The following is a 27,942-nucleotide window of genomic DNA, read 5'->3' as shown; positions in this document are numbered from 1 at the left end:
CCGGGTTTAGTTCGATGTCCCCACTTAGGGCAAGTGCCAAGCACAGCAGTGACTGATTATCTACAGGCAGTCTGACAACACCGCTCCCGTCCCTTCGCCGAGGCCGACCTATGGCTGCCATCCCCAGACTTTCAGCACTGCACCACGTCAAACCGTTAAGACTACATTTTTCACTCACCAATAGTTTTTCCAATAGAATTATGTTTTCCAGGTATCCAGGAGGGTTATCTGAAGCGATTGTAGCACTTTTGGAGTATTGCACTGCACTCTTTACCACCAAAAATATAATAATAATGCGCATAACACTCAGCGTCACTTCTGCACACGCCGCCATCTTTAGAAGAAGATCATTTACCAATCACCCTCTCAAATCAAATCAAATCAAATCAAATCAAATCAAAATCTCTTTATTTGCAAATGAGGTGTCTACCTCGGTGGCAAATGGTACACTAAAATACATTATTGTCAAGCACTAAATATTAAATTAACAAGAGAAGAAAATTTTTCCTATAATACAATATTATACAATTTACGCTAACAATGTTTTCTATTACACACACACCTCATCCTTAATAAATTTATATTGTTTACAAAATTCTACTTATAATATCTCCTGTACTACTTACAAATATAGTCAACTGATATACAGTATGTGGAATTACTTCTAATGACACTATACAACTGGTATAACATAATTATTTACATTGCATATCTTTATTTACTATTTTTTTTTTTTTTTAACCCGTTCTGGATCCTAAGTAGCATACCGACCTGCTGCGTCTTAACCAGAGCCCCTTTTGCCACCACTTTTCAGAGTTCCTGAAGGGCCTTCACAGCTACCGTAGCGGTCCCAGGGCCCTCGAAGTCCCCACTGTACTTCACCCCTACAGGCAGTCCCCTACTTTGGCTGTCCAAACTCCTTAGGCCAGGGGATGGAATTAATTTATTCACACACATTTTTTTTTTTTTTTTTACAATAACCTGCACTGGTCGACTGCCCTCTAACACTTCATTTATTTTCTCTGTTGCTGTTTATTCTCTTCTTGAATATCTGTACAGATTTTGGAAAAGGATCAAACACTACCCCTGGTAAACTGTTCCACTCCTTCACACCCTTCCCAATGAATGAAAATTTACCCCAATCGCTTCTGCTAAAATTCCTTCTAATTTTATATTTGTGGTCAGTCCTGCCGATATAATTATTTTCCAACTGAAGCCTCTCACGGATATCTCCCCATGCTTCTTTTCCTGTATAGGCTCTATATAATCCTATAAGTCTAGTTTTCTCCCTTCTCTTACTTAAAGTTTCCCACCCAAGTTCCTTTAACATTTCTGATACACTACTCTTTCTCCTGAAATCCCCTGTTACAAATCTTGCTGCTTTCCTCTGCACACTATCTATTTCTTTTATTAGGTATTCATGGTGAGGATCCCAAACACTGTTTGCATAATCCAATAATGGACGAACCATACTCAAGTAACTTTCTTCTTTTAATTCGTTGTTGCATCCTTTAAGTAGCCTCATTATGACATGTAATGATCTGTATGCTTTCCCAACAATGTCATCAATATGACCCTTCCAGTGCAAATTGCTTTCAAATCTCACACCTAAGTATTTGCACTTGCCATCTTTTGGGATAACTACCTCATCCAAAGTATATTCAAATTCAGTTTTAAAGCTCCTGTCTGTAAAAGTTGTAACAGTTGATTTGCCTCCATTAACCTTCATATTATTTTCTTCAACCCATTGTTGGATACTTTCAAGGTCCCTTTGTAATTCTGAACAATCCTCAATGTTGTTTATTTCCTTATAAACAATTATGTCATCTGCATACAATCTTATTTTTGATGTTATATTGTTCCCTAAATCATTTGCGTATATTAAGAAAAGTAACGGACCGATTATACTACCCTGTGCAATTCGCTTCCAAACTTTCTCTTCCTGAGATACAATATTTCCTACTTTTACTTTCTGAACCCTTGAATTTAGAAATGCTTTTATCCAACGTGTAACCCTTACGTCCAATCCTATTCCCTCCAATTTCTTTAATAATATTCCGTGTTCCACTCTATCAAAGGCTTTGGAAAGATCTATGGCTATGCAATCTAACTGACCTCCTGAATCCAACTGATCTGATATGTCCTGCTGAAATCCCACCAGTTGTGCCTCACAAGAAAATTTCTTTCTAAATCCATACTGGCTCCTCATGAACCAATTTTTATCATCACATATCCCTCTGATGTACTTCGATATTAAACTCTCCAGAATTTTACAAACTATACTGGTCAGGCTGATTGGTCTGTAGTTCTCTGGTTTCCTTTTATCACCCTTTCCTTTATAAATTGGTATTATTATAGATTCCTTCCATTCCTTTGGTATTACACTATTATTTATGACATAGTCAAAGAGAAATTTTAAATAAGGCACTATGTACCACCCCACTGTCTTTAATACCTTCCCAGTAATTTGATCACTTCCTGCTGCTTTTCCTTGCTGAAGCAGTTGGATTTCTCTGAAAATATCTTCGTTTGTGAATGAGAAGCTTCTTGTTTCCATCTATCTCTCTCCCTCTCTATCTTCTGTTTCGGTTTCCAACTCTTGACAATCATCTACTGAATCTCTAAATTCCCTACTAAATAGGTTTGCTTTCTCAGTATCTGTTAAATAGTGGTCACCCCCTTCTCCCACCATTGTAGGAATTTGGATTCCTTTTCCTTTTTGATTCCTGATATATGAATACAGCTTTTTTCCATTTCCCTTTGTGGTCATTACCCTCTTGAAGTATGCCATTCATATAATTCTCTTTTGCTTCCTTTTTCACTCTATTCAGTTCCCTCATTAGCCGTTTTCTAGTTTCTCTACTCTCCCTACCCTCTTTGATTTTCCTGCTTACTATTCTACATTTTCTTTTTAATTTTCTTATTTCCCTTGTATAATAAACAGGGTCTGAGGTCATTTTACCCTTCTTAACAGGTACAAATCTCTTCTCTCCTTCCCAAATAATTCCTTTAAAATTAGCCCAAAGTGTATCCACGTTACTCCCTTCACTTGTCCAACAACTGAATTGTGATTTAAGGTAAGCCCCAAATTCATCAACTTTAGTTTTTCTGTACAATTTCTTGTCTTGTGTAACCCTCTTATTAAGCCTTTTTGGTACAAGTCCTACATCCATTATTACAGCCTTATGGTCTCCTATTCCTTCAATTACCTCAGTTTTATCAACAATTTCCCATGGTTTAACCAAGAATACATCTAGTAAGTTATTGAGACGAGTAGGTTCTTGTACTACTTGTGTAAATCCTCCCTCCCAAATTAACTTATTTGCCAGTTTCTGTTCATGGGCTTCACTTGCAGCTCCTTTCCATTCAACTTCAGGCAAATTTAGATCTCCCCCAATTATTACCATATCATTATTATTGTTTTTACGAGTATAATCTATTATTTTTTCAAAGATTTCCATGTCTCTTTCCTCTCTTCCAGGCCTGTATGTTCCTAAAATTCCCACCTCCTTCATATTATCACAAACTAATTTTATCCCTAATATTTCATCCCTTTCATCGGTAAACCATTCATGTGAACAGTAAGTTTCCTTCACCAGAATAAACACCCCCCTCCCTTTTTATCTCCTCGGTCTCTACGATAGACTGTGTACCCTTCTGGAAATACTTCTCTATTACCCACCCCTTCTTTCAACCACGATTCCACTCCTATCACCACATCAGTCTCATAAGATTCCATCAATGTACCGAATTTTAATTGTTTATTTACTACACTTTGACAGTTTACCAAGAGCAATCTCAGACCCCCTTCCTCCCTAAAACTTGACTGGTGCAATTGGGTAACTTGAAATTCCTTACTATCCTGAGTTTCTTTTTCTAGTTGACTGAGCCAGCTTGAAGTACAGCTGGCTCTTTCTACTAGTTTTCCTGGTCAGTATTATAACTCAAGGGAGTTGCCTGTTTTACAGTACATATCTTAAGATTAATAAAATCTAGAACAATATTTGCTATCTTTCGTTTACCTGAATTGTTTAGATGGAGGCCATGTTTTGTATAACAGTATCTCTCAAAACTCCTGCATTCAATAACCTGAGTATTGCAAAAATGTTTGCTTCAATTTTTTTTTGGTGCTAGTTGCTTTACATCGCACCGACACAGATAGGTCTTATGGCGACGATGGGACAGAAAGGGCCTAGGAATGGGAAGGAAGCAGCTGTGGCCTTAATTAAGGTACAGCCCCAGCATTTGCTTGGTGTGAAAATGGTAAACCACGGAAAACCATCTTCAGGGCTGCCGACAGTGGGGTTGGAACCCACTATCTCCCGGAAATGAGTTCACAGCTGCGTGCTCCTAACCGCACTGCTCCAAGCGGTATTAGAACTTTGTACACACCGGTGAGGCCAGAAAACAGAGTAATACTTTCAGCTGTCCCAACTTCAGTGCCCAGATGATGGCAGCAATCACTGAATAATAAATTGAACTGTTAACATTGACGCTTTCACGACTCGTGATGTGGGCTTTTGGGCTTGTACCATGTCAAGAAAACAAGGTGAAACCTTTACGTTTCGCAGAGAACTTTGCTCCGCATCTTCGCAAGAAAATCTCGACTGTTCAACCCAACCTGAATACGACACGCGACAAGATGAGAACGCTTTCTTAATAACATTCAAGATTTCCAGCTACAACAACAGCAGCATCCCACAAAATTGCCAGTTATTACTATCATATGTTACGCAATTTCACTCGTAACGCATACAGCATGAACATGTATTCGGTCCTATTCAAGTAAACATTTATATATTTCTAATGGACCAGCCATTAAACTACAACAACTAATCATAATAACCTACAGTACTGTTATCAAACTATGTTAAACTCATTTATGTTTCAAGAATATGCACATAGCACCACATATCAGTACTTTTAATCTAAAGTATTTGAACAGGTATCTCATACCGGTGTTTTAGCCCTAAGGGTTCATTTTAACAAGACTTTTATATGCCTAATAAAATAAACAGTGCCAAGACACAACTCTATTTTAAGACAAAAAACAAGAATAGAAGGTGCTACAAACTTATACATTACTATTAAGGATCCACGTCAACAAGGTATCATATACCAATATTTTAATCATAAGAATTCAAATCAACAAGGTTCTTCTATGTATTTAACTGAACTAAATAAGTGAATAAGTAAACCTTATAAACCACTACATGAAATGTAATCAGGATACTGAAAATCCAAACAGTACATCTTTAAGACCCTACATTGAACTTAATATCATCATATGTGTACAAATGCAATAATTTTACTTCATATTGTGTAATATAAATTGTAAAGTAGAATAGCATGTACCTCTCGGTAAATGTACATACTTAATAGTCAATCCACTAGCATTTTGTCAAATGGATGAATTACATTCAATACAATACTTTTGACACTGTATACAAGGGAACAGAAGACCTATATAATAGCTCAAATAGAGGAAAATTATAAATCCCATAATATATGCATATCCAAACTAAGATGTACTTACCAGCATTTTAATGACACATGAAATTTTAAACATTAACCATTATATGTGATGTTTTTGTAGATATTTTGTATGTGTCAACTGAGGATGACCCCTTAGGGGTCGAAACCGGTATTGACCCTATTTACCAGTTTGGTAGTAAATAAAATAGTGTATTGATAAGGTGGTGACTCATTATTTCTATATAGTGTTCAAGAGGAAGTCGTCTACAATAGTGAGGGTTTTACCGTTGGAGTTGTAGTGGTACGCTTGTTCCTCACCGGGTGGTCTCTTGTCAAACGCACACTAATTACACAAGAAAATGTGGCAAGCCATCTTCGTCCTTTGCAAATGTTAATATTTACACTCTTATTGTTTATCATGCCACCTGGGAGTGATGCTCTACTGCAGGCATTACAAAAACATCCTTTGGGAAGACCACGGCATCCAAAGAGTGGACACACTTGTCAGTATGAATGCTGACATATCAAACCTTAGCATGCGAACACAGTGAATAAGTGCTGCACAACGTTAATGAGCTGCAGTACCAATTACATTTTCTTCAGGATGTCCACATTCATTTTTCAACATTGTAACTGTTCGCTCTCCTAAGCTTCACACTCGAGGAGATGAAAGTTAATACCAGGGGACACATGAATATAAATATAAACTTTATGTGGCTTGCCCGCAAATTGCCATGCAAATAGAATCCATTATCATTCCATGGTTTCCCATTTCCTATGTAATGTTTGGGGGCCAGCGTTACAGTTTCAAACAAAACTGTAAATAAAAATTTATATATTTACTAGCATAGAGACTTATACTTAAATCACAGGGGTAGGATTTTAAATAATTAACCATTAAGTATCGCTTGAGAAAGAAAATTAATGCAATAAAATAAAATGTATTATACAAAAATGAGATGAATCGAAAGTTCCTTAAAGCTTGGAGGGACTTTAGAATTTACGTTACTGAAATGAACTGTTTCTTGCTTCATCTAATTGAGGCTCACCAATTACAGCTTCTGTTGAGGTCATCTGGATTCCGTGGTTACTTGTTCCCCTTTTCTCGTTGTAGAATTGGCTCCATGGACATCCTTCCTTCCTTCTGTGATATGGTTTGGGCTATCTGGACTGGCACTCCCTAATTGCCTAGTCTTTAAATTAGACATTGGCCCTGTATTTATGAAAATTGATCACCGTTGATCGTAGGAGGAGAAAATTCAGAGATATGAATTTTTCCATGTTAGCAGAAAATCTCAATCCAACTTAGCTATTCTACTGATACAATACTGACTTGTACCAAATTCTGTGGACTTGAACTAAACGTAGTTCTTCGTCCAGAATAATGACTGAATATATCATAAGCCGTAAGCTTGTTTCGTCTCACCCTGATCCGACAGCATCACAGGAGCTAAGTACTGTGTCGAAGCGACAACACACTGTACGAAAAATAGCTATGTCTTGAAGCGACCACTCACTGTCTCAAAAATAATAAAGTAGATGTGGTTCTGGTAGTGTCGTGACGAGGGTTGCTCCGCGCTAGATAATATATCCCCGGGCTCTCCCCACTCTTTGTAGGAGCTCAATACCAAATCTCAATACAACGAAGCATCTGATTCGTAGATCGCATTATCATCTCCCTCTCTTCATTCTTCACAAGTAACCAGTAGGCGTGGCGATGATGTAGATACCTGGCTTGTTACCCTCGCGCGCGGGTCGCTGTATACTACCTTTGCTCATGAGTTAAACCTGCGAGTCATCCAACTTCCCCGCTTCAAGAATACTTTTCTGTGTACACAGGTATGAGATGAAATGACACCAAATCTGTCTCAACATTGACCATATATATACAGTACATAATGAATTCCTATCCTACGTAATATAATAATCTAAATAATAAATTATGTTCTAATATATACAATAGGAGTAGGGACATTGCGACCCCATCGCCCAGTGGGAAACCACTGCAATCAGCCACCCGAGTATTGGCGGGAAAACCATACCTCACTGGGTTAGGAGGATATGCCAACCCACAACCCTGAACATATGGAGTTGTCCCTCTGCGGTTAACAACCGTAGTTGTAAATCGGAGCTTGCTCCACCCAAGGTTAACTACCTTCGATAGTCAAACATGGAAAGGTCTTTTAGGAAAAAAATTCCACCACCCTGTCCAAGAAAGCAGGAGAAGGCTACATAGGATTCGGTGGGTAGTCACCTTGAAGGCATCAATGAGTCGGAGCGTTGGCAAACACCCATTCCTATGTCAGCACATAAGAACAGGATCAAACAAGATCAGATCCACTACATTGCAACTTATAATATTAATTCTCTACTTAAAGCAGAGAAAACTAAAGAACTTGACGGACAAATTAGATAAACAGAAATTTTAGTAGCAGGACCCCAGGAGATGAGAAATACTACAGAAGAACCATTCGAATCTCAAGGCTACAGAATTTACAACGGAAACCTGGACTAAGGGTTATGAAACAATGTCCCCAATTTGGAACTGGGTTTATAGACAATGTGAAAATAATAGATTCGATAATCAATTTTCAAGCCATCTCACCTAGAATTTAAAAGCATCCAACAAAATTTATACCATCATAAATGCCCATGCCCCTACTAATGAAAAGAATTTTCTAACAAAGACTAGGAAAGAAGTAGAGGAGTTATGGGATCTCCTTGACCAAGCTCTAAACCAAATAAATATTAGCAACGTTAAGATCCTATTAGGGGACTTCAATGCCCAACTTGGAAGAAAAATACCGAGATATCATTGGGAAATGAGCTCCACATAAACATACAAATAAGAATGGTCAAAGACTTGTTGAACTCTGCAGAGAACACAAACTAATCTCATAGTCCACCTACTTCAAAAGGAGGCCCAACAAACTTAAAACTTGGAAACATCCTGATTGGAGAAAAGGGGAATGGCAGCTGGATCACGTATTTATGGACAAAACCTTCCACAGAGAAATCTACAATGTTAAAGTATTAAAAGGAGTAGATATAGGTTCAGATCATTACATAGTCAAAATCAAAATTAAGTTCACACCACTAAAAAAGAAACCAAAGTGCAATAAACGAAAGAGGAACTTTGACCCACACCCATTAATTAGGAATGATAAATATAGAGAAGTCACACAAAACATAAAACTGAAAGATAACTTAGGACTGGTTCCAATTCTCAGGCAACAAGCTGAATATTTAGCCCCATGCTAAAGACATGCCTGGTGGACCTCAGAATGTGACAAAATTCATGAGGAAAGACATCAGGCATGGTTAAAATTTCAAACACACAAAACAGAAGAAAGTGCAATCAACCTCAAAAATATCACGAAAAAGTTCACACGACTTATCAGGCAAACCAAGAGACAATCACAGAAAGATCTAATCAACTCAATAGAAGAAAACTACCATAAAACCAATTCCAGAGACTTTTACAAAATGTTTGTAAGACAAGTACAAAAATTAATGCTGAAAAGTGAGGATGGAAAAACAACACATAATGACAAGGAAAATGCCGAAATCATGGCAAAAGCGTTCATTAAACTTTTGAATTGTGAAGAACCCGAGGAACTTTTAGCAATTAATACAGACACGCCCATCAAAACCCCGCCTGAACTCATAAACCCCCCCCAACAATCCAAGAGGAGGAAACAGCTCTCAGAGAGTTGAAAAATTATAAGGCATGCGGAGAAGACCAAGTTTTTGCAGAAATGTGGAAATATGCCAGTGATACAGTTCGAACATTCTTACACATGGCCCTAACAAAAATCTAGATAACAGAAAAGTTCCCTGAACATTGGACCACAGCCATAATCCACCCACTCCACAAAAAAAGGAGATAAAAGCAATCCAGATAATTACAGAGGTATCTCTCTCTTAGACTGCACATACAAGATTTTCTCAAGAATCCTATACAGGAGGATCAGAGAGCAACTAGAGGAAGAATTAGGTGAATACCAAGGAGGCTTCAGACCTTGGAAAAGCTGTGCAAAACAAATCATCACTTTAAAATTAGCCATAGCATATTACAAGAAGCAAAACAAACCTCTTGCAATAACCTTCGTGGACTTTAAAAAAGCTTATGACTGTATCCATAGACCTTCAACGTTGAAAATTTTAAGAAATTTCGGGCTCCATCCAAAATTAATCAAATTGACTGAACTCACCTTAACCAACACTAAATCAAAAGTCAAGTTCAGAGGGGAATTATCTGAGCCATTCTTTATAAAAACAGGCTTAAGACAAGGAGATTGCTTGTCACCACCATGCTGCTCTTGGTACTATAAATTTCCATGTAACATGGCAGTGTGACATGAGAGTTTGTACTCTTGTATCTTCAAACACTTTCTGGAGTTAGGATATTTCTCTGGTGGCAGCATGAAATGCTCGAGCATCGTCTGAATACATGGTGTGCGGTGAAGTGCACGTCTTCCTACGAAGCGCTGAAAGACAAGTAGGAATTTATCAGTTGACAAGTCAGTTGTAAGCTTGAGATGAATGGCTCTCGTCATTGCACAGGTACACAACACGATGTAGCATCTCTTCTCTGCAGCTCCAGCCTTCAAGAACAATGGGCCTGCAAAATCTACACCACAAACTGTGAATGGCCGTCGAGACTTACCTTAATTACTTGCCGAGCCTTCAAAATCCAGAATTCACGACTCAATTCTGATAACACAGCACTAACTTCCATGTGATGAAATCTTACGTGAAATTTAGTGAAATGACAGGAGCCATAAGAAGTAGAGGGTTTGGCTCATTCTTGGAAAGATCGAAAAACAGACGTTCCAATTCTGTATTCCATCTGATACCTAATACTCCAGATTTTTGTGTGATATCTCATCTCTCAAACTGCCATACACTCTGAAGTGTTTCTGACTTCATCACCCATTTCACCCTTGGTAGTCGTATGTGTCTGAGCATAGAGCTTACTTCATAATATAAGCTTATGACCCCATTGTCGTCATAAGCAGTAGCAGCAGCAACAGCAACGAAGTCGTCCATAAATGTGCTCTGATCTAAGAGTTCTGCAGCTGTGGGGTATGTGTTACTGCACCTTGAAGCCAGTCCACGTAGAGTCGCAGATAGAAAGAAAGGACTGCTCGTGAGACCAAACGGTAGCCACATGAACCTGTACGTGACAATTTCATCTGCTGTTTGCCAGTTAACATCTTCCCTCTTCAGGAAGTGATACCAGAAAAATCTGGTTAAGTCTCCGTCTTTCTCATCTAGGAACAGTTGCAAAAAGGCTTGGGTTCCATCTCTGACTATTACTTTTCGATATGTACGAAAGTAGATTTGCAGTGGCAGAATTTCAGGAAGGAGTTTAGTCCTGCTTCCAGAGTCTCTCTCGTGTGATGAAGCGTCAAAAATAATTCTCCATTCCTCTCTTTCTCGACAGATAGAAAATATCGCTTACATTATCTTCTGCAGCAGTCATTTCAATAGGTTCCCTCCCAATATAGTCTGTCATTCGTGAATAGTAGATTTCTCGAAACTCAGTATTGTCATGGTTTCCTTTCAAGTGATCTAAAATGATTCTTGGCGTCGACGTGGTTTGATGGCAAATTAACTTCCTCTTTTCTGGGTAGAGAAACTACATTCCACCCTTCTTCCATACGAAAGGAATCGTGAAACTGTTGAAGATTGGTAGAAAGGGTTTATCTTGCTACTCTCTTATTCCCATGGTCTCTAAATCTTAGAATCGTCAGCATGATGTCGTCTTTAGGCTCAAGTTCTGCAATTGTGGTGTGAACATGATTTATAGCGACATGATGGACTGTGATTCCAGACTTCTTTCCGCTAAGAACCCAACCCAAGTTAGATGGGTGAAGTACTATGGACTCAGAAATGCATATTGGTTAGCGATCTCTGATCACATTCCAGTAATGTTCATCACCTGCGAGAAGTTCAATAGGCAGGTCATTTTCACTGACCTTGGGGACTGCTAATTGCGACGTTCGGGCGCATGATAAGGAATAGACGTCGTTTGGAATGGCGGGATGCGGTGAATACTTGTTTTTGCTCTCAAAAGCTGTTATTATATTACTTTTCATACACAGGCCACTGATGTTAAACTGGACAAAAATGCATGTTGTAGCCGTGTGTTGATCACACTCAAATGCCGTAACAGTTTCCTTTCTTCGACAACAGTAAGCTTGAGCTGATCCACGAGGCTTGTTCTGGTGAAACTGGACTGACATCCAGCATCTAAAACACATTGTGTAAGTTTGGTCAGTCTGGTCGGGCCAGTTCAAACCAAAGCAGTTTGAAGATACCTGTAGTTGGGAGTGTTTACATCGATCTTGGCCACCGCTACAGCTTCTCACCGGTCTCCTCCACAAATTAACACGCGATGTGACTTCTTGCATTTGGAGCAGGATACCTTATTCTTCATACAGTCTTTAGCGTGATGGCTTTGTCTAAGACAAAGGAAGCATCTGTTCGCATTCTTCAGGTTATTAGTTCTCTCTTGGTGGTTCGTTACTGTTTGACAATCCTGATCCCACTGACCTTGAGACTCACAAAAAATGCAATACGGTTCTCTGACTTGTCTGCTAATCTCTCTCTTAGGCTTGTTAGGACTTGTGTTAACATGGAGAGTCGCTGCTGTCAGAGTATAAGTAGTTGTTAGTGGCCAGTCGTTTCGTATTTTCTGCGTAGTCAAGGCACACTCCAACTCTTCGTTCAAAAACTGCATTAGACGCAAGATATTGCTTTCCTGTATTTCCAACCTCTTGGCATTAAGTTGCATCGGCGACAAAGATCGTCAGGAAATGCGCAAGAATTTTGGAGGCTAACAGTTTTTCATACACGTCTACATCTTCACCTAGTGCTGTCAGCGTTTGAATACGTCGGTGGCACTTGACGCAAGTCCGATAGTAGGTATAATTTGAAAACAATGTTCTCTCATCCATGGGCAACTAACACAAGTATCGAGTTCTAATTATTATTATTATTTTACAATTGCGATTATTATTTTATTATTATTATTATTATTATTGTATGTATGGCTGTAAAGTGTTACATCCAGTTAGTATTTGTATTACTATTACCAAATGATTGCGTTGTTTTTGAGGTTATGCCATGAAACAGGCACATTTATATCAGTTCAGTTAAGGTAAATACCTGTAAATTAATATTATAATTCTTACCTGTATTTATATAAATTGTGATCCATAATTGTGAAACACACTGTAACTTCCAGAATGGTAAAATGAAATGAATTAGTGTATGGCTTTTAGTGCAGGGAGTGTCAGAGGACATGTTCGGACATGCAGGTCTTTTGATTTGACTCCCGTAGGCGACCTGCGCGTCGTGATGAGGATGAAATGATGAAGACGACACATATACCCAGCTCCCGTCCCAGCGAAATTAACCAATTAAGGTTAAAATTCCCGACCCATCCGGGAATCGAACCCGGGAAACCTGTGAGCAAAGGCCAGCACGCTAACCATTTAGCCATGGAGCAAGACTCCAGAATGGTAATAGGTGACGAGAATTATTGAGAACATTCCATCCATTGTAAACTGTGTATTACGCACTTTAGAATTTTCACGAAGATATATTTTGTAATGTAACTTTCTAGAAGCCTGGCCAGGCACACACATAAGGGGATAACTTTCTAGAAGCCTGGCCAGCCACACATATAAAGGGACGATCTTGACGGCAAAAGTTAGTTGTTTAGTACAGTTATGGTGTAGCAAGTATATATCCCGGGCTGACATGCAATATTTGCTGTCTCCATATTGAAATATACAGTCATCTGTTTTCAACTGTGTTTCAAAGTTGTAACCTCGATATTGAAGTGTTCACAGTTGTTTTTAATAATGGCAGCTTTGTTTATATTCTCGAAGTGAAGTGTTTTGATACTGTTACGTGTGTGTTAATTTGTGAATATATGTGAAAAAATTAATTGTACCAACTGACAGCATCTTGTGTGCGTATGCGTGGATACATTACACTCAATATACATGGCATTCAGAATATCGGGACTGTCGGAATGTGCACGTTGCAGATGCGGCAAGAAATCCAGGTGGGATTGAATAATTCTATTTTCATCCCCATAATGGGACTCCAGAATCTTCTTCACCTGTTCATAAGTATCCGCTGTTACTGATATTCCATCCAGCAGATGTTAGGATGCACCGTTGAAGTATCCTCAAAGGCATATATGTTTATCACCAATACTGCAGATTTCTTGTCCACTGAAGCCTGAAATTGCTCGCAGAACCGTGACCATGATTCTATGTCTCCTGAGAAAGTCTCTATTCTAATAGTACAGGAGGAAGCTTAACTTCGGGAATAGCTACGGGTGACGACGTAGTAGCTGAGCAAGCATGTGTGTCTTGCAAAATTTTGTCGTTACAAGTTTATTCGCTTTTCGCATTGCAAGCTTAGCACTGTATGTAATTTTCAGATTTGTACAGCCTCTCCATAGTCACTGCTCTCAATCAGATTGTGTAGAGCATCATCTAGAACAATTAAGCTCTGAAAAGTGTCTTGTAGGCGTTCCAAGCAGTTTTCTGTATTGTACAGCAACGCAGTATTGCTGAAATCTTTTATCTTTTTGGTGAAACGTGTTATGTTTGAACGCTGAGTAGTGCGCTTCCTTTTTTAGCTTGTCAAGCGAGCGCTGAGCCATTCTTTCTTGCTAGTGTAATAATGTTTCATGAATTTCCCTGCGACGTCTCCAGCGGTCTTAAACTTTTCTTATAATTGCTCAAGAGATTGCGCTAGCTGTCCTAGAGATTATGTCCTCTTTGCAGGTAAAATAAAAACAACATGGCAGCTAAAATATATTGCACTCAAATGTAGTAACTTGAGATTATTAAAAATCAAGGAGCACTCAACCGTGAATAAAATGCAAAAGTTTAGTGCTCTAACAAAGTGTAGAATAGTACAGTGAAACCTCGATTCTCCGTTTTTCGAGGGACCATGAAAATAAAACGTATAAAACGGGAAAACGGAAAATCCGGGATTGAATGAAAACCATCAACAATTTGGCTAAATATCACAAAAATGAAATATGTATAATTATAATCTTACAAAAACTCCTAAACCAAACCAGCCCCATTGGGACTACCTGCCAAGCGACTGCTGCTGAACCCGAAGGCCTGCAGATTACGAGGGCGCCTGGTCAGTACGACGAATCCTCTCGGCTGATATTCCTGGCTCTGTAGATCGGGGTCGCCATCTCACCATTAGATAGCTCCACAACTAAAGGTAATAACATAGGCTGAGTGGACCTGGAACCTGACTTATATCCAGGTAAAATTGCCTGACAGGGTCGCAATCAAACCCGCGCCCTCTAGATGAGAGGCATGCATGTTAGACCGCAAAACCGCATTAATTACCAGTACGAGAGTTCAAAATATTGATACTTTACATTCAATTTTACAGGGGAATCTTCGTCAGTTTCCCGTGAAAACTTCTTTCAGTTCAGCAACTTTGATTATGCTAGCCAAACTCTTCGTAAAATCTAATAACGCCAAGCCAAACGACAATCGACCACAAGTAGCCTTTTAATTCTCTCATCTAATAAAATAAAGCACATTAGATACAAAAGCACCCAAAATGATGGTAAAATCCCTTCATTTCATCTTTCATTGTAATTTGGTCTCCGGTATACAGTTCGTAGTCAGTTTCTGGAAATCTCGTACCGCGCAAATTAGGCCTACATCGACTTTTATGTTGAACTCGAAAACATGGTTTTGAATGTAAGTATCGATTCTTAAAAGTTCTTGAATGCATTATATTCAGTTCTGCACGTCACAAATCCAGTCAAATTGGAATCAAAGCTTTAGAAATTACGGTTATTCGTGACCTTGAGGTCATCTGGAAAGCGCGCTCGCTGTACGTGTCAGTACGAGTTGGAAATGATACCAACAATTTAAAATGTAACGTGCGCAAATAAAACGACTGCAGTTTTTGGTATTTTAACACGAAAATATAAATTTCCAGTCTTACATTAGGACCTAAACATTAATAGGCAATCTCAAGACCTTCCATGGCTTTCTTTTTTTATTTAAATGTAAGGTGCAACATCTGTTCTGGTCTCGCTAACATAATCATGTATGATAATATCAAAAATACTGAATTTGTGTTAAGAAGGAGCAGTTTCGATTCCTGCCTGAAAGCCCAGTTATTCTACAGTGCCCTGAGCAAAGTGCCGAAAACCTGTTCGGCAGTACAATCGAAATATTGTAAACATATAAACATGTAACCCTGGACATAATTTGGACGTTTTATAAGTGCAAACATTTGACGAAACTCATTCCGTCTTCAAACAGAGCTCTCGAAATGGGCCGTGTCTCCTTGCAATTGTTGTGGCCACTCTCTGCTTTATGATTTTCCAACATTCTCTAAACAATACCACCCGAATGCGATGCTAAGATGGTCCCTCATGCAAGTTCACCGCCAATCGCTTTTCCAGTACCGGTACAGTACTTGCTTTAATTATCGCAAACACGGGGCGTTAACGCCAAGATCCATAAATATGCTATAGCCGTCCTTTCAAGAGACACAGTTTATTTTTAAAAAATTGAACGAGGATTTAGCGTTGATGGGACTGGAATTTCTGGACGGTTGATTCGGGAAATCGTTTCTTCGAGGAACGGATAATGCAGGACTTTTACAACGTGATTTAATTACGATGCTCGTGGGACCACGTAATGTGAACGCATATTCCGGGAAAACGTATTTTCCAGGAACGGATAATCAAGGTTTCACTGTATTAGTGCCATGTAGGTATTTACCCGTTGCTTGTCGTAGTGAACGGGCCGACAAGTTCTGTTTCACAAGTCTTTCAACCAACATATTACAATAGATTAGCAATTTTTGTAAATTATCTTCTCCTGTATTCCCGTGCTTTCGGCACCATGATATATTTTACGGGTGTTAATTGAAATGCGTGTGTGTTACAAAACTAACAGATCATGGTGTTTATTACTTCTCGTCAACATACAATAGCCTAAGAGTCAACTGTTTCGTCATTATCCACATCAACTCTCAACATACAGAACTAAAATTCTCTATTTGGTACATGGTCACATTCTTCAACACATTTGGTAAAAGACAGACTTCCATCTTCTTGTAGTGACTTAACGTTCAAGCTCCATTCATTTTTATTGGATTGATTTCTATGTAGTTATGTATTAGGACTTCTATTGTATGTTATCAACTGCCCACCATCTGTTTCCTTCATTTCTATAATATATCAATGTGGGGACAATGTACACAATGTTTCGCTCTCTGCTCACAGTAAAGCAAATCCCAATACAACAACTAAACATTATAGAAAATGGGGATAAATTCTCTACTTACTAGAAAGAATAATTTTTAACTTAGAAAGGATCATAGTGACCCAGTTTGTACAGACAAAACATACCCCAAGAAGCAGTCTGTATCGTGGATCCACTGCTTGATGAAGTGTGACGTGATTGACTCTGTGCCCGAAACAGCCATCTGCAAATTGCCTAAAGTCTCAAACAACAGTTGAGGGTTATAGTAAAGAGCGGCGATGACAACCTGCAAACACATCGTCCGCAGTTCCGACGTCTTCACCTCTCGTGTTAGCCTCTGAAGCACTAATTCAACAAAAGATGGGATGCACTGCAAAACAAAGTATACAGATAAATTAGAGGGCAAGCACTAACAGCAATTCAACAAGCTTAAATGACCATGACCAATGCTGTTTCATTCATACAAAGCTCCAACTGAGATAGAGATTGGAACTGCAATCTCAACTCCTCCCCGTTAGTGAGGCACACAATAGGCCACGCACCACATGCCATAACGAAAGGCTAACTTCATGGACACCGCACTGAATTGCGAATTTCTACCAGCTTCATACTAAGAACTGCCAGATATTAATCATGTCTTCGCGTGCCAGTTTTGACAATCTCTATCAACATTTTCAAGATATTTTAACAAGAAGTACTAAGATTTTAACATGATGCAATGCATCCAAGGACTTTAGAACTTTATTTTAATTTCATATTTTATGTGTTGTGCCCATATCCTTTTAATACCTTTTAACGTCATTTGTTTTAGTTGTTAGATGTATTTGTACAGTTTTATATTATGGACGATGGCCAGCCAAGGCTGAAATTAGTTCCAAGTTTAAAAAATAAGTTTAATTATTATTGTACTCATCACTAAGCGAGAAATTAAGTTAAAGTCAAACTACAAATCAACCCCACCAACCTAGGCTCAATGTTTAGGAAGCCAGGCCCTGCCTGTCACAAGTCAGGACAAAGGGCGAGTGACAGAAGAGCAGCACGTCTTTAAAAAACCTTGGTCCAGCTGACCCAGCTGGTAGTCCCAGGTAAGGATCCCTTGCCAGGGTTCAACGGCAGTGAAGGCGGAGAAGAAGGACTTGGGAACGGTGGAACTGACGGAAGAGGCAACGCTCCTATTCGGGGAAAATAGAACAGGAACTGCTGCTTTGTATTTAGAAGTGGGAACTTCAAAGGCTATGGGAAGAAACTCTTAACACAAAATCATTAGACCTGGCTACTTAGAAGGCAGCCCCTTCACCAGACTTTGGGCGCTGAAGACCAATAACCTACACACCCACGATTAACCCATTACAGAAACATCAATGAATAGAAGCCGAATGGATAAAATGGATTTGACCTTTAGTGAGAAATCGGACACGAGAAATGGAATGTGGAATGTACAGACAATGTGGCAGATAGACAGTTTGGATGAAGTATCTAGGGAGATGAAGCGATACAGGTTGGACGTTTTAGGCTCGAGTGAGACGAGACTGAATGAATTTAGTGAGATAAGGACCCAGGAAGGGGACACACTACTGTACTCAAGCGAAGAACAACATTGAGGGGGTGTTGGATTACTGATCACCCAAAAGACAAGGAAGAGTTTGATACAATGGTACCCAGTCTCAGAAAGGACTGTAGTAGCTCAATTTTCATCAAGAGTTAGGAAACTGAGATATGTCGTAAGAAAAGGAAGCGGACTGCGCATACATTATGGCAAGATAAAGACAACATAGCAAGACAAGCTCTGAAATGGAACCCTAAAGGCAGCAGGAGAAGCACTCAACCGTGAATAAAATGCAAAAGTTTAGTGCTCTAACAAAGTGTAGAATAGTACAGTGAAACCTCGATTCTCCGTTTTTCGAGGGACCATGAAAATAAAACGTATAAAACGGGAAAACGGAAAATCCGGGATTGAATGAAAACCATCAACAGTTTGGCTAAATATCACAAAAATGAAATATGTATAATTATAATCTTACAAAAACTCCTAAACCAAACCAGCCCCATTGGGACTTTACCTGCCAAGCGACTGCTGCTGAACCCGAAGGCCTGCAGATTACGAGGGCGCCTGGTCAGTACGACGAATCCTCTCAGCCGATATTCCTGGCTCTGTAGATCGGGGTCGCCATCTCACCATTAGATAGCTCCACAACTAAAGGTAATAACATAGGCTGAGTGGACCTGGAACCTGACTTATATCCAGGTAAAATTGCCTGACAGGGTCGCAATCGAACTCGCGCCCTCTAGATGAGAGGCATGCATGTTAGACCGCAAAACCGCATTAATTACCAGTACGAGAGTTCAAAATATTGATACTTTACATTCAATTTTACAGGGGAATCTTCGTCAGTTTCCCGTGAAAACTTCTTTCAGTTCAGCAACTTTGATTATGCTAGCCAAACTCTTCGTAAAATCTAATAACGCCAAGCCAAACGACAATCGACCACAAGTAGCCTTTTAATTCTCTCATCTAATAAAATAAAGCACATTAGATACAAAAGCACCCAAAATGTTGGTAAAATCCCTTCATTTCATCTTTCATTGTAATTTGGTCTCCGGTATACAGTTCGTAGTCAGTTTCTGGAAATCTCGTACCGCGCAAATTAGGCCTACATCGACTTTTATGTTGAACTCGAAAACATGGTTTTGAATGTAAGTATCGATTCTTAAAAGTTCTTGAATGCATTATATTCAGTTCTGCACGTCACAAATCCAGTCAAATTGGAATCAAAGCTTTAGAAATTACGGTTATTCGTGACCTTGAGGTCATCTGGAAAGCGCGCTCGCTGCACGTGTCAGTACGAGTTGGAAATGATACCAACAATTTAAAATGTAACGTGCGCAAATAAAACGACTGCAGTTTTAGGTATTTTAACACGAAAACGTAAAATTCCCAGTCTTACATTAGGACCTAAACATTAATAGGCAATCTCAAGACCTTCCATGGCTTTCTTTTTTTATTTAAATGTAAGGTGCAACATCTGTTCTGGTCTCGCTAACATAATCATGTATGATAATATCAAAAATACTGAATTTGTGTTAAGAAGGAGCAGTTTCGATTCCTGCCTGAAAGCCCAGTTATTCTACAGTGCCCTGAGCAAAGTGCCGAAAACCTGTTCGGCAGTACAATCGAAAAAATGTAAACATATAAACATGTAACCCTGGACATAATTTGGACGTTTTATAAGTGCAAACATTTGACGAAACTCATTCCGTCTTCAAACAGAGCTCTCGAAATGGGCCGTGTCTCCATGCAATTGTTGTGGCCACTCTCTGCTTTATGATTTTCCAACATTCTCTAAACAATACCACCCGAATGCGATGCTAAGATGGTACCTTATGCAAGTTCACCGCCAATCGCTTTTCAAGTACCGGTACAGTACTTGCTTTAATTATCGCAAACACGGGGCGTTAACGCCAAGATCCATAAATATGCCATAGCCGTCCTTTCAAGAGAGACAGTTTATTTTAAAAAAATTGATCCAGGATTTAGCGTTGATGGGACTGGAATTTCTGGACGGTTGATTCGGGAAATCGTTTCTTCGAGGAACGGATAATGCAGGACTTTTACAACGTGATTTAATTACGATGCTCGTGGGACCACGTAATGTGAACGCATATTCCGGGAAAACGTATTTTCCAGGAACGGATAATCAAGGTTCCACTGTTTTAGTGCCATGTAGGTATTTATCCGTTGCTTGTCGTAGTGAACGGGCCGACAAGTTCTGTTTCACAAGTCTTTCAACCAACATATTTCATATTACAATAGATTAGCAATTTTTGTAAATTATCTTCTCCTGTATTCCCGTGCTTTCGGCACCATGATATATTTTACGGGTGTTAATTGAAATGCGTGCTTGTTACAAAACTAACAGATCATGGTGTTTATTACTTCTCGTCAACATACAATAGCCTAAGAGTCAACTGTTTCGTCATTATCCACATCAACTCTCAACATACAGAACTAAAATTCTCTATTTGGTACATGGTCACATTCTTCAACACATTTGGTAAAAGACAGACTTCAGGAACACATGGGGGAGGAGTGTAATGGCGGAAGGGATGGAGCAAGGAGGGAAGACCTCGATCGAGATCAGGAGGATAGCATAGAACAGAGTCTGGTGGCAGAAGTTCATTGATGTCCTATGGTCCACTTAGGAGATACAGGAAATAATCATCAATCATCATCGAACAACAACTCTGTTTATAAATACTACTCTGGTTAGAAACTGGTTACCTTATTGTATTCAGAAAATCTTTACCTGCAGTAAAATTCAATTTAAGAACCAAATCTAGAAGAGCACCACTGACAGGTAAAGAAACTGAAATATAAATTAACAATTGCTCAAACACATACCTGATCTATTCGTCCCTTGCACTGTAGAATGATAACTTCCAGAAGCTTGGCAGCATGGCACTCCGGGTCTTCACCAGCATCTCCTGTCAGGACCTACAAAACACGTTTTTGCTCGAATCATACTCTGACATTAAGTTCAATGATGCACAGATTTACATTGCATGAAGCATTTATTGTACTGGAAACAAAAAAGTATCTGGAGTGCTTGTAGACACAGTGAATCCGAGACTTTTCATAGCTCAGTTCCAAAAACCAGGATTCTCAGCACTATTTCGATAATTTTGTACATGATTTTCATGGACATAACGAAAAACTATTACCATATTCTAAGACAGTCAGGGTTAACAATGATTTAGAAGGTAAGAACACAGTCTACAACCCACCTACTACTTTCACGGTTTTCAGAGATGCTGAGGTGCTGAAATTTGTCCCCCAGGAGTTGTTTCATGTGCCAGTAAATCTACCGATACAAGGTTCAAATATCCGAGCACCTAGAAATACCATCAGACTGAGCGGAAATCGAGCCTGTCAACATCAGCTCAGAAGGCCACCGCTCTATCACATGGCTATGACGAAGAGTCAACATCAATATTTATATTTTCAAATTAAAAAATAAATATATACGATATGGAACATATCAGCGTAATAAGCATTACAAAATTAATCATCACTTTTTCTAAGACATCTTAAATTTTTTTTACTTTGAAGAACTCATGGTATAACTGAAGAAATACAGGCAAATAGCATTGGAACATACAAAAAAAATTGCTTCATCTTCTATCAAGATGGAAAAAGATCTTGCTGCGAGATACCGTGCATTTCCTCATTATGGTAATTAGCTAACACACAGCAAACAAAAGTCAATAGCATCAAAGAGAAATGATCAGCAAATACCGTATAATCTCGAATACCACCCGCCACCGAATAAGACCCACACCTATATTTTGAAATAACAAAATAAAAAAAAATAAAAAAGTGAAGTCAAAATTATTTACAATCTTTACTAACACACATCAAATTATTAGAAAATAAAAGTAAATATTTCCAGAACAATATCCAACGAGTTCAATCATCATCATCATAATCATCATCAGTACCAACTTCGGAACTTTAATCACCATCACTTTCCCACAAAATGTCGCCATCGCTGCCATCCATAGCATTAGAAATGCTACAGTTCCTGAAGCTCTTCCGTATGAGGTCTCCACGGATACGATTCCATGCTGTCAAAATCCACAAACACAGCAGCTGAACTTCTGGGCGCTGAATACGACCAGTTGGCGTCAGTGTGTGATTATCAGCCGCCATCCATTCTGTATAGAACTGTTTCAAGGCTGCTTTAAATGGACAGTTCATGCAGACGGCCAGCGGCTGTAGCATAGACGTCATCCCGCCCGGAACGACTGCTAGGTCGGTTTTCCCATCCTTGATATGTTTCTTCACATCGTCTGTTGTGTGGCTGCGGTAACTGTCAAGAACAAGCAAGCTCTTTTGTCCCAATAATGCACCAGGGCAACGTTGCCAGACACACTTTACCCAGTCTTCCACAAGTGAACTGTCCATCCAGCCGGAGTTATGAGATCTGACGATAGCACCAGCGGGTAGATTTTAAGGAAGAGTCTTTCGCTTGAGAACAATGTATGGGGGCAATTTAGTTCCATTGGCGAGAATATACAACATTACTGTATACCGTTATTTTTCATTACCACCTGTCCTAATGTTAACACTTTTAAATAAGACCCGCACCCAATTTTGGAAGCGATATTTTCGAGAAAAAAAAAAGTGCGGGTGGTCCTCGAGATTATACGGTAGATCTTTGGTAATCCAAACCAGAGTTTGGATCATACACGCAAACTTACACTATAAGAAACTATACCATGACATGCGATGTGCCTGCGTTTAACCCGAGTGGGCTTCACGTATTGTGCAGGCATGCTCAGTCTATTTTGATGGCAGACAAACTAGTGATATATGGCTGAGTGTTGCCAGAGATCGTACCAACAGACCACTACAAGCTATTTTCTTGAGAAGTTTGAAACACTACTCCTTAGCATATTTTGGCCACTGCGTAACACAAAATGATGCCATTAATTAACAGCTAAGGTCTCATAGTGCACTGGCACTGCCGATGGCTCCAAGTAGCCTACGCAGTGGCCTTCACAGTATGCACTAGCCAGCGTCTTGGTAGGTGTGCTAGTACCAACTGATGAGCCCAACCTAGCACAAGAGGGCGAATCGCTGGCAACCAGGAATGAGTTAGCTGGAAAATTTATAATGTCCAATAACGGACCATTTATATTGGATAATTCTATTTGTGCAATGTAAACACTTGAAATAGACAGACCGGCAAATTTTGATGTTAGTTTTACGATACAGTAAAACCTTGTTAATTCGAAGTCTTTGTAATACACAAATTGGACTTCCAATTACATGATTTTGAATTAACAGCTATCTTGTAATTCAGAAATGCCAAATCTCGCCAGTTTTCGCGGATACTGCTTTTCTGCGTACTGCCTACTACATGATATTGTAATAATAATAATAATAATAATAACTTAAATGTTTCCACCTTTTCAATACAATATATTCACAAGATTACAAAATTATACGGTACTAGTTTCGACCCATCTAGGGGTCATCATCAGCCGTATTGGAGCAAAGATCACATGATATTGTGGCGTTCCTTAAAACACTGAATACAAAAGAATTAAGATTTCACTATTTTCAACTATGAAACACACTATAGACACACCGAAGTCAGTGAAAGTGCGGAAAGCGTTCTATTGTGACATGGAGAAATTTTGAATTTAAATACTTTGTAAAATATGGTACTATTTTTAAAAAATGTAGTCAGTTTAGAATTAAAAGTCTGAATTGTTTTCCATTTAAATATGACATATGGGGATAGTTTTCTTCCATCTACGGTTCCACAAAGCATAACTGCAGACTCAGCATCGAAAACTAGGTGAGCCAGAAGCGTGTTGGCAACCTTGACGCAAATAAAACCTGCATCCCAATTTCGTGCCTCACATTTTTTTAAAAAAATATGCGGGGATTATTCACGAAAATATGGTATCTCGGATATACATTTCCTTTTTACACTTATGTGATGATTTTCCTTTTCAAACCTGCTTTATGTCGCACAGACATACATACATATGTCTTAAGGCCAGTTTCCACTGATTAACATTTAACAACAACAACCCATTCACATACCATTTAATTGAACTTATTTATGTCTTGGTGTACCACTTATTTTCATTACTTTACATGATATTATCACAGACACTGAAAAAGCAAGCTTTACAGCAACCTAATGAGAGGAAATATCCAAACTATAAAACAGTCATCTACCTGCAGTGCCACCTTCCACCGGTTGCATTCAAATGAAGATTCCTTCCTCAGGCCCTATGTCACACAGACTGGCATCTCTGTGATGGGATAACCTTCTTCATTGTTGGGGGTATCTTGGTTGGAAATTGTCCCCAGTGCCTTCCCTGAAGTATCAGTGTGTGTCCCCTTGGCTTTGGCATCCTTTTTTTTTGATAGTTAAGCAAGGTCACACGTTGCCAACACCTCTTCGGCCAAATTGATCCGGAAGCTGGTATGTAAAGCCTACTTGCTTCTTGTCAGGGTTGAGGTGGTGATGAATGATGCTGGAATTCAGAAGTGTCATGTCTAACATGTTAAGTATATTTTTCTGTATCCTTTCACATACTTCCTCATCAAGGGGAATGATGCGAGTCTCTGGTCATGGGAATCAACACCACCCATTCCATAGTTGTAGTCAACAACAAGATAGGGTCTGAACTACTTCTTGCCATCATACTTTACCACTTCAAAGTAATCTGGCTTTCATTTCATCCACAGATTCCTTTTCATATGACATTACCCTATTTATATTCTAGGCAGCTGATATAAGATTTACTTACATAAGCATTTGTCTCTTTGGTTAGACGTTCCCAAACATCTTCTAATAGAAATTCGTTCTCAACTTGCAGTTCATTCGGGCATTGTCCTAGGTGCCTTTGAACAACACTACTTATTTCACCAGTTGCGATGCATGAATGATACTCTGGAGTATTATTTACGTGCTCCCAGTTCCATTCCCTATCGTGTAAAATATTATTAGAAGCCATTGGTGTGGCATCAGATGTAGGCCTAAATTCAGTGACACATTTGATGGCAAAACAGCACTTTGTTCACCCCTACCAGTGCTCACATCACTGTCACACGAATTAATTCCACTACTTTCACTTCCACTAAATTCTTTGTCACTTTTCTATATCTAAAAATTCCCTTATAATTGCTTCGTCACTCAACTTGGAGGCAGCCATGATTTTGCTTACGATGAGGTTGCTAAGATACAGGTTATAATTTCCATTGAATAACTGCACAGAAGTGTTTATCGAATACATCAATATTGAATAAAACAGTGCTTCCATCTGTCAAGAGGTTACCTTACTAATATTAAACATTTCACAAAGGAAACCGGCTTGGAGCGGGTCCGGAAATAAACACTACGCGCGGACAGAGAGATCCATCTTTGTACCGGAGTGCAGTTGAGAGCCAGGACAGAGAGATCTGTCAAAGTACATCAAAGGGTTAATACGGGTGGAAAGGAAGTTGTTTGAAAGAACTGACATTCCAGTATGCCCCCAAAGACATCTGGCAAGACAGGACTTTCTTTTTTAAATTTACTGCCTGAGTGAACAATGGACAGAACAGTCATGCTGGGAAGAGCAGTAAGGAACAGGAGATTGTTTTACACAAATAGTAATGAAACAGAAAAAACTGCCTCCTTTAACAAGTTTTTTGGTCGGTCAATACATGAAGTGGAACACTTAGAACACTAACACGCCTGGAAAACAATACCAATGGCAATCTTCTTTTTTTTTTTTTTTTTTTGTATACTAAGTGTACAATTTATATTTTGACAGACTAAGAAACTTACAAGTTAAATTAACTGAGCAGACACTGAAAAAAAGAATGGTTTCTTAAAAAAATCCTTTAACTATAGGAAAATTTGCAAAGCTGCAATGTTTTAAAAACACTGCAACACTCCCTACAAAATACACAAGTAAGAAGAACTCTTGGATCGCGCCAAAAGTGTTTGAAGATTGGCTGAGAGAAACTGTTGGAAATTCGGTGCAAAAGGTAAGAAGATCCTCCTGCTTGTGGACAGATGTACGGCATGCCCTCCTGAAGTAATATTCCTGAGAAATTTCAGTGAAGAATTTTCCCCCTGCAAATTGCATGAATGAACTACAATCACTGCACCTACGGATCACATGCAATTATAAGTTGCAGCATGGCAAAATGATGGTGCAACATGCTATCCGTTACATGGATATAGAAAACATTACTTTTCGTTCGCTCTCTCCCACATTCCCCCTGGTGACCAATGATGCAGTCTCTCACAACTTCACATGATATATTTTGGTCCCCCTCTTTTTTTTTTTCTGACATTACTAACTGTAGTTCTAAAATTGTACAAATATGTAACACTTGAATCTCTTCAATAGGGAATGCATTACATTGCCACTTCGTTGCAACCAGTGTCACAATTAACAACGCTGAACGGTTTTCCTAAAGCAGGATTCAGTGATAGAGAAGGTTCTGGCGATGCAAATGACGAACATAGTGGTGACAAAGAATAGGAGGGACTGTTTGAGAGTCTACTGTTTGATGAACATACAGATTTACCAAGAATGTCATTATTACAGAACCAACGACCATAAGTGAAATTCTTGAAGGCATTACGCAAGTCTAAGGCAAGAAAGGTGATGGTGTTTTAATAAGGTGGTTAGGGCCATTTTCTCCAAATTGAGTTAAACCTGGTATCAATGAAACCTGTTTAACTTTAGTACCTAGTTTAAACTTGCGTCCATTTTCTCCACCAATTTCTGACACTCGTTTAGTTTAAACGGGCGAGCTGTCGTTGGTGCTAACGTTGGCTGCACTGAAGGAATAGTCGAAGGCATGGTCGATTGGAATTGGCCAATCAGAGCCAAGTAATTCAATGACCGACATTTTGTAATAATATCAGCTGTTTGTGGCGAATTAATGCTATCGTACATAGTGAATAAAGAACAAATTCGGAGGGATATTAGATTTACTGATAAATGAATTGGTTACATTTGTGCGAAGTGTTGTCATAATTTTACCTATTACTGTCTACAATTTCTTGGAACGCACTTTTATTTCTTATTTTTCTCTGTCATGCTTTACCATAAACAAGTACCGTGGGCCTAATACGTGTCTTTTGATGTCTGTATTGTCTTACGGAACACACGGGAACGTTGAAATATTAAAATCCTGGTCTTTCAGCAATAGGCATACGGTATTCCTTTCCTCTGAAAATCAACATTTATGTGAATTTCAAGTAAACAAATTCCAAGCATGTTCGGGATCTATCTCCTATTAAAATCCATCGCCCTCGGCCTTAGATCCAGCAGACAGACCACTGAGGATGTGTTATTTGGAGATGTATTACTTGATTCCATATCCGTTTATAACATAACCAAGTTCTCGATATGTCGTACTGTATGCATAATACTCTTCTCCCTATAGCATTAATATTTCTATTGCTGGTATGCTGGCAATAGTTACGATGAAAGATTCTTAACTATAATTTATTCTATTACAAGTTTACTAGCAAGCATGAAACACCTTTATTGTTTTTCTGATCCTATAAATATATAATCTAGCGATTAGAAATTGTATACCATCGCCTCTCCTACCGTGCCGTCACCGTTCTGATGGTAAAAATATATT

The 27,942-nt window shown here is 39.0% G+C and overlaps 1 protein-coding gene across 1 annotated transcript in view; it reads right to left on the bottom strand.

The window, feature by feature from the left end:
• The window catches only part of msk (importin-7 msk), a 198,093-nt gene that overhangs the window by 86,347 nt on the left and 83,804 nt on the right, over positions 1-27,942 (bottom strand). The window contains exons 16-17 of the mRNA XM_067156336.2: positions 21,166-21,258; positions 16,913-17,136 (exon numbers count right to left, since the gene is read on the bottom strand). Of these exons, the coding sequence (XP_067012437.2) occupies positions 16,913-17,136; positions 21,166-21,258 (317 nt within the window). The remainder of the gene's footprint in view (positions 1-16,912; positions 17,137-21,165; positions 21,259-27,942) is intronic.

The sequence above is a fragment of the Anabrus simplex genome, chromosome 12 (genome assembly GCF_040414725.1).
Source record: "Anabrus simplex isolate iqAnaSimp1 chromosome 12, ASM4041472v1, whole genome shotgun sequence".
Taxonomy (NCBI): Eukaryota; Metazoa; Arthropoda; class Insecta; order Orthoptera; family Tettigoniidae; genus Anabrus; species Anabrus simplex.
The sequence above is the reverse complement of the archived record's forward strand: the minus strand, read 5'-3'. Positions and strand labels throughout refer to the sequence as shown.